The 13,806-nt window shown below is 49.9% G+C and overlaps 1 protein-coding gene across 5 annotated transcripts in view; it reads left to right on the top strand.

Annotated features, from left to right (window-relative positions):
- Nucleotides 1–11,896, top strand: part of IFT54 (intraflagellar transport 54) — a 60,277-nt gene extending 48,381 nt beyond the window's left edge. For 2 of the 5 annotated variants that reach the window (XM_086375454.1, XM_086375433.1), the window contains 3 exons: nt 8,846–9,069; nt 9,755–9,916; nt 10,519–11,896. In XM_086375454.1, the coding sequence (XP_086231580.1) occupies nt 8,846–9,069; nt 9,755–9,916; nt 10,519–10,525 (393 nt within the window). In that variant the 3' untranslated portion in view covers nt 10,526–11,896. Of the gene's footprint in view, nt 1–8,845; nt 9,070–9,754; nt 10,152–10,518 lie in introns of those variants that run through there. The other 3 variants (XM_086375463.1, XM_086375442.1, XM_086375471.1) reach the window with 2 other exon arrangements.
- Nucleotides 11,897–13,806: the final 1,910 nt, after the last annotated feature.

The raw sequence follows: 13,806 nt of genomic DNA, 5'->3' as shown, positions 1-13,806 counted from the left end.
GTTGGTGCTGTTTTGATCAGCTTTCCATGTGACAAGATGATTTTTAAATTATTTCCATTTTGGAGTCAGAAAGACCTGTCTGAAGTTGCGTCTTCTCTATTCTATGCAGTAACCTCGGGCTTCAGCCACAGTGAACTCGCACAGCCTTCCGAGAGCGTTCCTTGTTCCTTTCCATGGACGGTAATGTCTGTAGAAGTAGCTGACACTTAATGATCTTTTGATTTCCCTCTGCACCAGGTGCTGGGTGGTTCCATATATGCATTTCTTCTCCTGTTGAAGTTTACCCCTTAGTTGTTCTCAACAGCTGACGTCAGTACAGCAGTTACTGCCCCTAGGACCTGCATCCGTCACTCCATTTAATCCTCACGGGAACTTACGAGATAGGTGTCATCCCATTTGCTAAGTTCGGAAACAGGCACAAAAGTTATTGTGTCTGAGATTACATAGACAGGAGGATGTCACCCAGGTCTGCCTGCATCCGGTCTGGGAGTCAGCCTCACACTACACAGCTTCGCGCATGTGCTTTCTAAAGGCTTCCTGCTTGTGTTTTATTTCTTATCTGTAGTGGCCGCAACTAGCAGGATTTTTTCCTGGCCGCCCGGGGTCTTTGTTGCCGCACCCGGGCTTTCTCCAGATGTGGCAAGGCGGGGCTGTTCGTGTTTGGTGCAGGGGCCGCTCACTGCTGTGACTTCTCTTGCTGCCAACCACAGGTTCGTGCGGGCTTCAGCAGCTGTAGCACTCGGGCTCCGCAGTTCCATGGTGAGTGGGCTTAGGCGCTCTGCAGCGTGTGGGATCTTCCATACCAGGGATTGAACCCCGTCCCTTGCACTGGCAGGCGCATTCTTAACCACTGGACCGCAAGGCCACAAGGGAAGTCCCTGTGAGCAGATGTTTAGTTATCTGGAAGGTTTTTTTAACAGCACGCCGCTGACTTGGAGCAGTGGCTTTCTCTCTGCTGCCGGTGCTCAGCAGTCATTACCTGCAGCGGTCAGGTTGTAGTAGTACGATTGGAATCAGTGTTGTTGTTGCTGTTTTCCTGTTATTCTCTTTATTCCTTGGCAGATTAATTACAGATTTCAGCTTTTCAGTGCCACATGTGGGTGAGTTAGAATAGTCACAGCACCTTGCTAGGGCGCCATGCCAAAGAAACAGGGCATCTGGGCCCACGGGTACCAGCTCTGACATCAGAGCACAGAAATACAGTCCTGGCTGGTGGAAAATACTCGATATATGTTGGTGCAACCACGTCGTAAAGCTCTGTGCCGGGACGTCACACGGCTGAAGACAGATATACCCGCTGGCCCAGCAGCGCCGCTTCTCACCACGTGTGCCGGAGGGTCCTGTGCGCGCGTGTGCTGGGATACACCTGTGAGACGGCTCAGAGCTGTGTGGTCTGTCGTGCCCCAGGCCAGGAACCACCACGTGTCCACCAGCACAGCAGTGGATGGGTACGTCGGTGTATTCGTACGGTCACGTCGCCATTCAGCAGTGCCGAGGGACAGAGGCTGACACACGCGGATACGTGAGAGAGAGAGTGTGTGTATGTGTCTGTCTGTCTGTCTGTGAGATTCCTTCCTTCCGTCCTGCACACGTGGAACAGGCGGGCGGGTATGTGAACAGCAGAGCTGGTCACACAGACCCGGGACTCGAGCCGGCAGCGCACCGCGGCTCCGGGGGCCCTGGCGGGGTTTGCTCTCCTGACGCAGGCGGTGGCTGCAGGTGGCGCCGTGTCGCTCTCTCAAGCTGTGCAGTTCTGCCTGGGGTGCTTTCCTGTAGGTTAAACGTTAAAGTATTTGGCTCCAGACCGTTTTCCCATGGGTTCCGTTTGACCCACACCGGACGTGAACATGTGCTTTGCAGAGAAGTCTGATGGCGGAGTGTCCCTGGGTGGACGGGACCCTCGGAATAGTCCTCCTGGGGGGTCTCTGCTTTCCTCCTGTAGCTTGGGTACAGGCATTCCTCGGTTTAGGAAGAAAAGGAACTTCTGACAGGCTGTATATGAATCACTTTCTGAGGTCATGGGGGAGCATGCTATTTAAAGCACACGCCCACACGCTCTGATTTATTGCCCCCTCCTTGATTCATCAGGCCACTGTTTATTGGGTTTGCTTAATGTGGGGCAGAGCTCTCCCAGGAGGTCCCAGGACCCCTCAGATCAGCAGCTGAGTGGAGGGCAGCGCTGTGCCTGATCCCGCTCCTGAGAGATTCTGGCGAGACCTGCAGGTCAGGGTTTGCAGCATTATTTTGACGACAGTACTTTCTTCTCCTGAAGCCTTGTGTTGAAATGTCAAGAAACCTCTCAGGTTAATGCTTTTTACGTGTATGACTTACAATAATAATTATAAACTTAAAAAGTCACTATAAACACAATTAAATGCCCACACTTCTGGGGACAAGTACATGTGTGGCAAATGCAATTAATATTCAGTCCCAGAGGCAGCTGTTCCCCCGAAAGATCCTGGAAAGTCACTTCTTCCGAAGCGCGTGTGAAGTGGCCAGCCAAACGAGGAAACACTTTGCCAGAGGTCCCCGCTGCCCGACAGCAGCTGAGTCAACAGTCTGCAGCCCGCCCGAGGAGGGAGCCCACCCGGCAGCAGGCAGGGGGGCGCCGGGGGCGGGCGAGTGTCCCCACGTCACCTGCAGTGCCCCCGTCACGGCTGGGGTGCCGCCCGCAGGCCTCAGCTCAGCTCCGAGCCAAGAACCGCAGCCTTTCCGTGAAGAGCTTCAAGAGCGCGTCTCATGGGGTGGGCTGTGTGTGTTTCAGAACGTGACGACAGGAAGCGATGTGTCAGGGAGGAAGGTAAACGCTGTTCCGACGGGAGAGCTCCTCCGCCTGAAGCCACGAGAACGCGGCGTGGGTTGGCGCTGAGCACACAGCAGGCGAGTGTCGCCTGCAGGAGCGTCACCTGCAGCCTCTCCCGAGGCCGGTGCCCGTCCTTCGCGGCGGAGACGTTTACGACAGCGGTGACCGTTCGTCCAGGGTTTACAATGTGTGAGGCACTGAGCTGCTTGCTTTATGTTACCCCATCGAATCCTGCCTGCAGGGTAAATATTAGCATTTCCATTTTATTGTGAGGAGACCGAGGCAGGGCGAGGTCAGGCCGCGCTCCGGAGGCCGTAAAGCTCCGAGGAGGCGGAAGGCCGGCTGGGTCCCCGCGGAGCGCCCGGGCCTGACGGCCCACGCCCGCCCCCGAGTCCGCCCACGTTCCAGCGGCTTTTAGGCACTATTTGGGGGTAATGATACAGTTTCTCTTGTTTTTTTTTTTTTTTTTTTCTTCCATTTTCAAAAATTAAGCATATTTCATATGACTAATTCCTGTGTGGTGAGTACAGTGGTGGATTCTCAGATTTTACTGTACATATTAAAAGTCTATAAAACGGGTTTATAATGGTTGCGTTTGTCTGGAAAGTTGCTGATACAGCAGAACGAGCTGTGTATAAATCAGAGCCTGTCGTCAGTGGGGGTGCTTTTTAAAGCACAGAGTCAGTCTTGACTTACCCACTCTACCCGCCGCCTTAAATGAAAGCTTGGAAAATGCCAGAATTTTGATATTTTGCAGCAATGGGAAAAGCCTCTCCCAGCTATCATAATCCTAGCCCAGTCTTGTGTTAAAGTCCTTAACCCCTCAAAAGTAAGACTGTGCACTTCGTGGCGTGTGTCCCTGATGGCGCTCGGTGCCGACACAGAATCCTGACGGAGGCTGGCAGGCAGCCTCTGGGTATGCTGTCCCAGGCGGGACGCGCCGAGTTCAGCAGGTGCTGTGTGTGTCCGTCCCTGTCCCGAGGTCTCTGCCCTGTATGGTTTCGTGTTAGAGTCAGTATGATGCCAGATACATAGGAATTACTTCATATCATTATGAGTGGGTTTAAGCAGAATTTTAAATGTCTCAATTAAGTCAGTCATCAATATTATCACTATAATCAAGTTCAGTTTAGTCGCTTAGTCATGCTCAACTCTTTGTGACTCCTTGGACTGCAGCACGCCAGGCCTCCCTGTCCGTCACCAACTCCTGGAGCTTGCTCAAACTCATGTCCGTCGAGATGGTGATGCCATCCAACTGTCTCATCCTCCATCGTCCCCTTCTCCTCCAGCCTTCAATCTTTCCCAGCATCAGGATCTTTTCAAATAAGTCAGCTCTTTGCATCAGGTGGCCAAAGTATTGGAGTTTCAGTTTCAGCATGAGTCCTTCCAATGAATATTCAAGACTGATCTCCTTTAGGATGGACTGGTTGGGTCTCTTTGCAGTCCAAGGGACTCTCAAGAGTCTTCTCGAACAACATAGTTTGAATGCATCAGTTCTTTGGCACTCAGGCTTCTTTATGGTCCAACTCTCACATCCATACATGACCACTGGAAAAGCCGTAGCCTTAACTAGATGGACCTTTTTGGCAAAGTAATATCTCTGCTTTTTAATATGCTGTCTAAGTTGGTCATAGCTTTTCTTCCAAGGAGTGAGCATCTTTTAATTTCATGGCTGCAGTCACCATCTGCAGTGATTTTGGAGCCCAAGAAAATAAACTCTGTCACTGTTTCCATTGTTTCCCCATCTATTTGCCATAAAGTGATGGGACTGGAAGCCATGATCTTGGTGTTTTGAATGTTGAGTTTTGAGCCAACTTCTTCACTCTCCTCTTTCACTTTCATCAAGAGGCTTTTTAGTTCCTCTTCACTTTCTGCTATAAAGCTGGTGTCATCTGCATATCTGGGGTTATTGATATTTCTCCTGGCAACGTTGATTCCAGCTTGTGCTTCATCTAGCCCTGCATTTCACGTGATGTATTCTGCATATAAATTAAATAAGCAGGGTGACAATATATAGCCTTGATGTACCCCTTTCCCAATTTGGAACCAATCCATCGTTCCATGTCCAGTTCTAACTGTTGCTTCTTGACTTGCATACAGATTTCTCAGGAGGCAGGTCAGGTGGTCTGGTATTCCCATCTCTTGAAGAGTTTTCCACAGTTTGTTATGATCCACACAGTCAAAGGCTTTAGTGTAGTCAATGAAGCTGAAGTAGATGTTTTTCTGGAACTCTCTTGCTTTTTCGATAATTCAACAGATGTTGGCAGTTTGATCTCTGTTTTCTCTGCCTTTTCTAAATTCAGCTTGAACATCTGGAAGTTCTCAGTTCATGTGCTGTTGAAGCCTGGCTTGGAGAATTTTGAGCATTACTTTGCTAGCATGTGAGATGAAGGCAGTTGTGTGGTAGTTTGAGCATTCTTTGGCATTGCCTTTCTTTGGGATTGGAATGAAAACTGACCTTTTCCAGTCCTGTGGACACTGCTGAGTTTTCCAGATTTAGTGGCATATTGAGTGTGGCACTTTCATAGCATCATCTTTTAGGAGTTGAAATAGCTCAGCTGGAATTCCATCACCTCCACTAACTTTGTTCATAGTTATGCTTCCTAAGGCCCACTTAACTTTGGACTTCAGGGTATCTGGCTCTAGGTGAGTGATGACACCATCATGGTTATCTGGGTCATGAAGATCTGTTTTGTATAGTTCATAATAAAGTAGTCAGTATAATAAGGACAGCACATTTTTTCCTGGGAAGTAATTTATCATTGTTTATCATTGATTCATTTTAGTCACTTAGCATTTTAATTCAAAAGCACTTTTATAGCCACTACCTTTTTTTTTTTTTTAATTGAAGTTATTTTGAGATAACTGTAGATTCAAATGTATTTATAAGAGATAACAGAGACCCCGGGGACCCTTTACTTGGTCCTCCCTGCTGATAACATCTGACAAAGCTGAGTGCATTGTCACATCCAGGATGCAGACCTTGATGCCGTCAGAATACAGGACATCTCCAGCATCCCAAGGATCCCTCTTATTGCCCTTTTATAATGACACCCACCCTCTGCCTTCCACCCCACCCTGTCCCAAACCCTTGGCAACTGCTAATCTGGTCTCCATTTTATAGTGATATCATTTTAAGACTGTTATGGAAATGGAATAATGCAGCATGTAAATTTTGAGACTGGCTTTTTTTCACTCAGCATAACTCTCAGCAGGTCCATCCAGGTTGTTGTGTGAATCAGCAGTTCATTCCTCTTTTCTTGCCAAGTAGTATTCCGTGATATGGGCGTAGCATAGTGTATTTATTCACTCCCTGAAGGGTATCTGGGCTGTGTCCAGTGTTTGGCTGCTCTGAATGAAGCTTCCATCAACACACCTACACAGGCTTTTGTGTCAGCACGTCTTCCCTTCTCTGGGGTCAGTGCCCAGGGGTATAGTTGCTGGCTTGTATGGCGGTTGCACGGTTAGTTTTAAAGACCTGGTCACACTGTTTCCAGAGCAGCTGTACCGTTTTGCGTTCCCACCAGCCAGGACTGAGGGGTCCAGGCTCCGAGTCCTTCCCAGCGTCTGCCATGGTCACTGTTTCTGATAGGTGTGGGTTACCCCTCTTGTGCTGCTAATCGCGTTTCCTTGGCGGGGAATGACTGCGTGTCTTTGCACGTGCGTTCGGCCCTCTGTGTGTCATCTTAGGTGAAGAGTCTGTTCTTTTGTCCGTCTTCTAGCTCGATTGCTTGCTTTTTGCTGCTGATGTCCGGGAGTCTGTGCGCCACGGGCCCTGGGCCTTTGCCAGGCCTGTGCTCTGAGCGCACGCCCTCACCGTCTAGCGTGCCTCCCACGCTGTCAGCAGGGTTGTTGCCCATGGACAGTATTTAATGGTGACAGCACCCATGTATCAGTTTTTCCTTCAACTGATCATGTTTTTAGTGTCAAGTCAAAACTGTTTATTTACCTGGCCCTAAATCCCGAGGACTTTCTTCTAGGTTTTTTCCCTAGAAGTTTTATAGTTTTATGTTTTCCATTTCAGTCCGTGGCCCGTTTCAGGGAAGTCTCTGTGTAAGGTGTGAGACTGGTCAGGGTCCCGTTCCGCCTGTGTGTCCAGTCTCTGCAGTGCCGCGTATGACAGTGTGTCCAGTCGCTGCAGTGCCGCGTGTGACAGTGTGTCCAGTCTCTGCAGTGCCGCGTGTGACAGTGTGTCCAGTCTCTGCAGTGCCGCGTGTGACAGTGTATCCAGTCGCTGCAGTGCCGCGTGTGACAGTGTGTCCAGTCTCTGCAGTGCCGCGTGTGACAGTGTGTCCAGTCGCTGCGGTGCCGCGTATGACAGTGTGTCCAGTCGCTGCAGTGCCGCGTGTAACAGCCTGCCTCTCCTCCGCTGGCTTGCCATAGCACCTTTGTCAGAAGTCAGGTGGGCGTGTTTGTGAGGAAGACCTGGGTTCTCTGCTCTGTCCCCTGGATCTGGGTGTCCACCCTGCCCTGACCACACCGTCCTGAGTGCTGTTGCTCGAGTTAAGTCCTGAGATCCAGTAGCCTGATGCTTCCCGCGTATTTCTTCTTTTTCAAAATGTTTCGGCCACGCTAGATCCTGTGCCTTTCTGTGTAAGTTTTAGGACAGTCTTGTCCACGTCTACAAACCATTTGGGACTGTGGTAGGAATTGTATTAAACCCGTATATCAGTTTGGGGAGAACTGACATCTTTACTGTGTTAATCTTGCAGTTGATGAACAGGGTATGGCTCTCACTTTTTAGACCTCCTTTGATGTGTTTTATCCACGTTGTGCAGTTTTCAGTACACAAGTTCTATACATATTTTGTTAGACTTACGAATGGTACTTCTCTTTTCTGAGCAGTAATAGGTGGCGATGTATCTTTAATTTTGGTAGCCGTGTGTTCATTGCCAGCAAACAGAAACAGTTGCTTTTTGTATGTTTATCTTGTATCTCGCAGCCTTGCAGAACTCACTGGTTCTGTGAGCTTTGCCTTCTGTTTGTAGTCCTATTTGTTTAATGCTTCTGCATGCCGGGCACTGTGTTAAGGCTTCCATGTGTTTGCTAAAGGCCAGAGCACAGTGGAGCTCAGATCTCGACACGTAAATCTCTTACTCACATCATCTGTTCATTTGGCAGGTTTTTAAGGAGCACTTACGTGGACCAGACGCAGGTTCCTGCCCTCTGGGGTCTTGGTCTGAACCGGATTAGAAGTGACACGAGCGCTTATGTGTCACTTGGTTAAACAAGCCTAGAAATAAAAGGAGTCCATCAGTTCTAACTTAATCCATCCGACTCCTGCTGTCCGTGGGCAAAGCGGGGGCATGGAGTCAGCCTGTGTGGTGGGAGCACCGGGGCCAGGGCGGGGGCGTTCCTGAAGAGTTTTAATTTCCCCAGGAAAGGTCCCCAAGCCAAGATGCCTGTCGGTTCTTGAGATTCAGAGATGTCAGTGGTAAAGTCTCATACGAAGAGAATTCTAGGTATTGCTTGTGTGAAACAGCCCAAGAACCCCTGGCCAAAACCGACTGAAGGTCTCTGGTCACCTCCCTCCTCCCCTCCTTCAGCAGCGGCCGTGGGAGCCCCTCCGCCACCTACCCGGCCCCAGGCCCCATGGCCTCAGCCTCCCCTGCTGCCCCATGTTGCCCTGGCCACGCCCTCCGTCCACACACTGGCTCCTCCCTCTGCGGTGGTCCTCCCCTCCCCTCCCCTTCTCTGCTGGGCGGGTTATCTTTCGCTCCGGGCTGGCGGGGTTGCAGCCCCGTGAAGTGGGGAGGTGGGGCCCTCAGGGAGTGACATGCACCCTGGGTCCCTTTTCCTTTGGGGACTGTCCTCTGTGTCCCTGCCTGAGCTCTTGTAACAAGAACAGCTGTAGGTTTCCAGTCACCTGGGAGATGAAGACCTTACTGTACAGGCCCTCACGGGCACTGCTGGCCGAGCCTCGGGGTCACAGGTGTGAAGCCCTGTCTACAATCCTGCAGGTCACGCACCAGTGCTGTCCCCGCCCCCACGCCCTCTGCCCTCAGGAGTAAGTGTGCTCCTCTCCCTTCACACTCCTCCCAGGAGAAGCCGCTCGTCTTCGAGTCGTCCTGGAAGAAGGAGAAGGACATCGTCTCCAAGGAAATAGAGAAGCTCCGGGTGTCCATCCAGACCCTGTGCCGGAGCGCCCTTCCCCTGGGCAAGATCATGGACTACATCCAGGAGGATGTGGACGCCATGCAGAACGAGCTGCAGCTGTGGCACGCTGAGAACCAGCAGCACGCGGAGGCCCTGCAGCTGGAGCAGAGGTGGGGGGGCGGGGGAGGGAGGGGGAGACAGCCCAGGGCAGCAAGTGGAGGCCCTGCAGCTGGAGCAGAGGTGGTGGTGGGGGACTGGGGGAGGGGCGGGGGGAGGGGCGGGGGGAGGGAGGGTAAGGGCGCTGGGGACTGGGAGAGGGGTGGGGGAGACCTCTGGAGAACCCAGCCCTCTCAACCCTCTTTCTTACCTCCTCCCCCAAGGAAAGTACATTGCTTCTTCATTCACAACATAATGTGCATTTCTCTGTAGCAGCTAGGAAAGATCTGCACTCAGTGTTCAGAATCCCGAGATTTAGACATTCAAAAGGCAGGAAACTTAGCAGTTTGGATACCATGTTTACCTTGTGTCTTATCGAAACCCCCGAAGTTTTGTGACTGTAATTTGAAAGTATTTAAAATTTTTTTACTTGAAAAAAGCACATTTATATTTTTATCCTCCCCCCCCACCCCTTTGGGTACAATGAGTAATTTACTTTTGTTACCTCCCATTGTTTTAATTAAGAAGCCAGTGTAGGGATTTCCCTGGTGTCCAGTGGTTAAGGCGCCGCACTCCCAACACAGGGGCCCTGGGTTCAGTCCCCAGTCGGGGAACTAAGATCCCTGCATGCTACACGACGAAAAGCATCAGATGGGAAAGGAGAGAGGTCCTCACGAGGCCCGGCTTGTGTCCCGGCAGCATCACTGACGGCGCCGTGGAGCCCCTCAAGGCGGAGCTGGCGGAGCTGGAGCAGCTGGTCAGGGACCAGCAGGACAAGATCTGTGCCGTGAAGGCGAACATCCTGAAGAACGAGGAGAAGATCCAGAAGATGGTGTACAGCATCAACCTGAGTTCCAGGAGGTGAGAGCTCAAAGCTGCAGACTCCAGGGGTCCCTCAGCCTGCGCTTAAGGAGGAGGCTGGCACTTCGCTCCCGGTGTGAGGTTTCAGTCTGAAGGCGGCGGTGAGCAGCTCACAGCATCATCCTCCTGGTTTTCAGAGCTTTACCACCTTAGGCACGTTCGGCCTGGGAGAGACCGTGTTTCCCTGCCTTCCTCCACTGGAACACTCACTAGTTACAAACGGCTCTTGCGGACACCTCTGGTGTGAGACATTTCTCTGCAAGCCTGGTCTCTGCCGTCAGCTGTTGGGTTCTGGGCCGGTCCGTCCAGCGGGTGAGCGGTGCTGGGACCACCCGGGACACGGGTGTCCAAGACCGCAGACTCCAAGCCTGCTGACAGGACTGCTCGAGCCCCGAGTGAGGCTGGTTGCACGTTTTAACAGGAGCCTTAGGGTTAGGAAAAGCAGAGACTTATATTTTTAGCTCATTTCCACTTGCAAAGGGTTCATTTCAGCCCGTGTCTTTATAAGGTACCCACGAACTCTAGTTTTTAACCTCTCTGTCATTGCGTGTACCTTAACGCAATTCTTATTGCTCCCTATTATGTTTTGCTTATTTTTCCAGCCCTTAAAAGTTCATATATTTAAAAAGGAGATTTGACTGTGGCCTTTGCGGGCATCATCTGACTTGAGAGTGTCATAGGCTGCATCCTCACTTTCTTCAACATCGAGCCCCTGGGCTTCCCCGCGAGCACATCAGTGCAGCTGTGGGACCCCTCATCCTCTCTAGAAGCAAAGCTTGCTGTTCAAGCCAACGGCCCAGGCCTGTTCCTTTGCCCAGCTGTAAGCACCCGGGCACCTCAGAGACAGGTGGCTCAGGAAGAACCTGCAGAAGGAAGACTTTAAAGGATGCACAGGAAAAAGAAAAAAATTAAAGGATGCACAGATTTGCAAAATTTTTTGATGTTACCATTTTTTAGAAATTTTTTTTAAAGTGAAAGTTTTTTTTAAAAAAACATGGTTTGTATTTAGTTTTTCACTACGTATAATATTGTAAATACTAAAGTCTTGTATTTGTGTATAAAGGATCTCACCGTTTGGAGACATGCTTACGGGTCTTAAAGTCTGGGTCCTGACACTTCTGTTCTGCATACTATTATTTATGATGTAACCCAAACAGTGTCATTTTAAATGTTAGAATTTCCTGAGAGAGTTTTGTTTCTTTAAAAGATTAGCACAGATGGCACAGTTAAGTTTTTCCTTAGTGTCATTTCCAAAGTAAATCTGTTACAGAGGTCGTTCTATGATTTTTGAAGCAAAGTTCAAGATTGGATTATTAAGATGTGCCATTGTGAAACACTGGTCTTTTTCTCCTTTCTGTAGTTAACCATAAAATTCTGTCTGCTGAAATGACACTAGATATTAACACGTCATTGGAGGAGGGGAGGTGGACCGGTGACCCAGGCCTTCCCACGTCCACAGTCTTTTTTCCACCGACTCAAGTGACAGCCACCACCCCAAAGGGACCCTGTTTTGCGTCAGGTTAAGAAGTCTACCTTTTATGAATTTGTAGGTAAGACTAGAGTTTTTGTGTTGCAAAAAAATCGCATACATTGTATGTGAGTCAAATTTTGTATGGAATAGTCTCTCAAATTGTATCATAAAATTTATTTTTCTTTTATACATAAATCATTAAAAATAATCACCTGTTTTTTTTCTATCAGCGTATGGGGTTGTGCAGTTCAGTTCACACCTGGAAAAAAGCATATGGATTTTTAAAACTTCAGCATGTGTGCAGTTTTTTTTCTGTGAAGACAGTTCAGGCAATTTATATTTTCACTCATGACACCCCTTTTCTGTATAAATTGGAGTCTTATATAAGGCAGATAAACACTTTTCAGGAATTTTATGATCATTCATGAAGTCCTAGGAAGTCGCTGCATGTGGTTATGACTGTATTCAACACAGGTGAATAAATCTTGTTATTTATAATTTCGATAAAATACGCAAATAGGATTATTAAATGTTTTCTTCTACTATGGCATGTAAGTTTTCAGGAAGTACTAGAGTCATACTTTAGACATTTTAATTAAAAACAATTGAGCTGGTTGGACTGACACATTTATATTTAAAGGAAATATGTCAACCTTTGAAAAAATAACTTGGAGACTAAAATTCAAGCTTTCTACTTTGATATTCATACTTATTTTTCTTCTCAATAAGCAACTTGAAAACTAGTAATTGGACTCTAGGAAGAGAGGTGGTGGTGTTTAGTGACAGTGTAAGTGGAGTTGGGGTCTTGAGGGGTCTGGAGTCCTCAGCCTGTCGACAGGTGCCCCCGAAGTATTCCTGGACTTCTTCTCCAGGCCGCCCTGACCTGACCAGGATGTGTCTTCCGCTGACGTGCGCAGCGTGGGGGGGACTTGAGCAAGAGGAGAGGTGACCAGACCTCTCCCGGCTTTTGAATAAACAGCATGGTGTCCCCAGTCACAGGCTTAGGGTGACCAACCAGCTTGAGCTCCCACAAAAACCGGGTTCAGAATGAGACTACCTTTGGATGTATCTTCCCTGAAAAGTTTATAGAAACAATCTAAAAAGGAATAAAAATTATTTGGTTTCTCCTTTTTCCTAAAAAAAAAAGAATGACATTGCCCATAGGACCCTGTGCTCAGGCAGCCCACCCTGAAGGGTTTCCGCACAGACTGGACTCCACTCCCAGCTCCGGGTCTTCCACCCACACGCAGGGAAGCAGAGACAGGTCACCTCATTCCTCATGGCCCCCACGCCCCCCGCCCCACCAGGAGCCTACCAGCCAGAAAAGCAGGTGTGTGAGTCCCAGGGCTGCTGGGACAGGAGGAAGCCTCCAGCACATCCACTCCCTGAGCAAGCTCACCTCTGTCCCATGATGCTCTTTATTAATAACAAGGCTGTGTGTTTTTCTAAAAAGTATCCTGGCAAGCACAGTTTAACACAGGCTTTACTGGCGGGCGGAAGGAAGCTCCTGGAAGAACCCCCTCTGGTTATGTGTGTTTCCATGGAGGGAAGTTGAAGAGGACTTTTTTTAAAATTCATTGAGAGAAATGACATTTAAATGGCTTTTGAAGCTATGAAAACTAGCGTTAAAGTCCGTATTTAGAGCTGAGTTCCAGATTGATTATCAGCTTCTTAAACCGAGGAAGTTGGTCTTTCTGGTAAGAAAATGAAGTTCAGGGACTTGCCTGGTGGTCCAGTGGTTAGGACTCCATGGTTTCACTGCCAAGGGCCCTGGGTCTTGCTCTGAACTGTAGACCAAAAGGCCCCTACACATCTGAAGATCGAAGGCTAGGCCTGGACACTGACTTGCTCCCTTCACTGCCCTCCGTCGTGTCCGTGGGTAGCACCTTGGCGTCTCAAAGCCCAGACAAGGCTCATCATGGACAGCAAAGGGCAGATGGGCCAGTCGTTGAAGCTGGGGGTGGCCTGCCAGCCAGGGGTGCATCTCACTGGCCACCGGGGTTATGGCCGGGATGTGCCCTGCTCCGTGACTCCTGGACCTTTCCCCTCTGCCCGCTGACCAGCAGAGAAGGACCAGAGTGCGCCATGCGGGGGAGTGCAGGTCCCACTCCCAGCCGGACCCCACCTCTCCAGGTGAATTCTGCCCTCGTCAAGGTGGTCTCCTCTGCTGACAGGCTCTTCTTTCCCCTAAACGGCACAGGCTAAGGCAAGAAACTTGGTGGGAAGGAGGCCAGGGGTCTGGGGAGAGCTTGGGACTTTGGATCTGTGTGGCCTGGATACCTCCCACCCCACCCCTGAGCTCAGATGCCGGGACAGGGTCACCAGCCCCTCAGTACCAAGGGCTTCTCGAGAGTTCTGGCTCACACGGGGCTCCTGCCCACCCCTCCATCCTGCAGGGCAGCTGGTCCCCGTCAGCTTG

Source organism: Bos grunniens, chromosome 3 (assembly GCF_055505025.1).
Source record: "Bos grunniens cultivar Pamir isolate PY7600 chromosome 3, Bosgru_T2T1.0, whole genome shotgun sequence".
Classification (NCBI taxonomy): Eukaryota; Metazoa; Chordata; class Mammalia; order Artiodactyla; family Bovidae; genus Bos; species Bos grunniens.
Note: the sequence above shows the minus strand (reverse complement) of the source record. Positions and strands in the feature narration are given on the sequence as shown.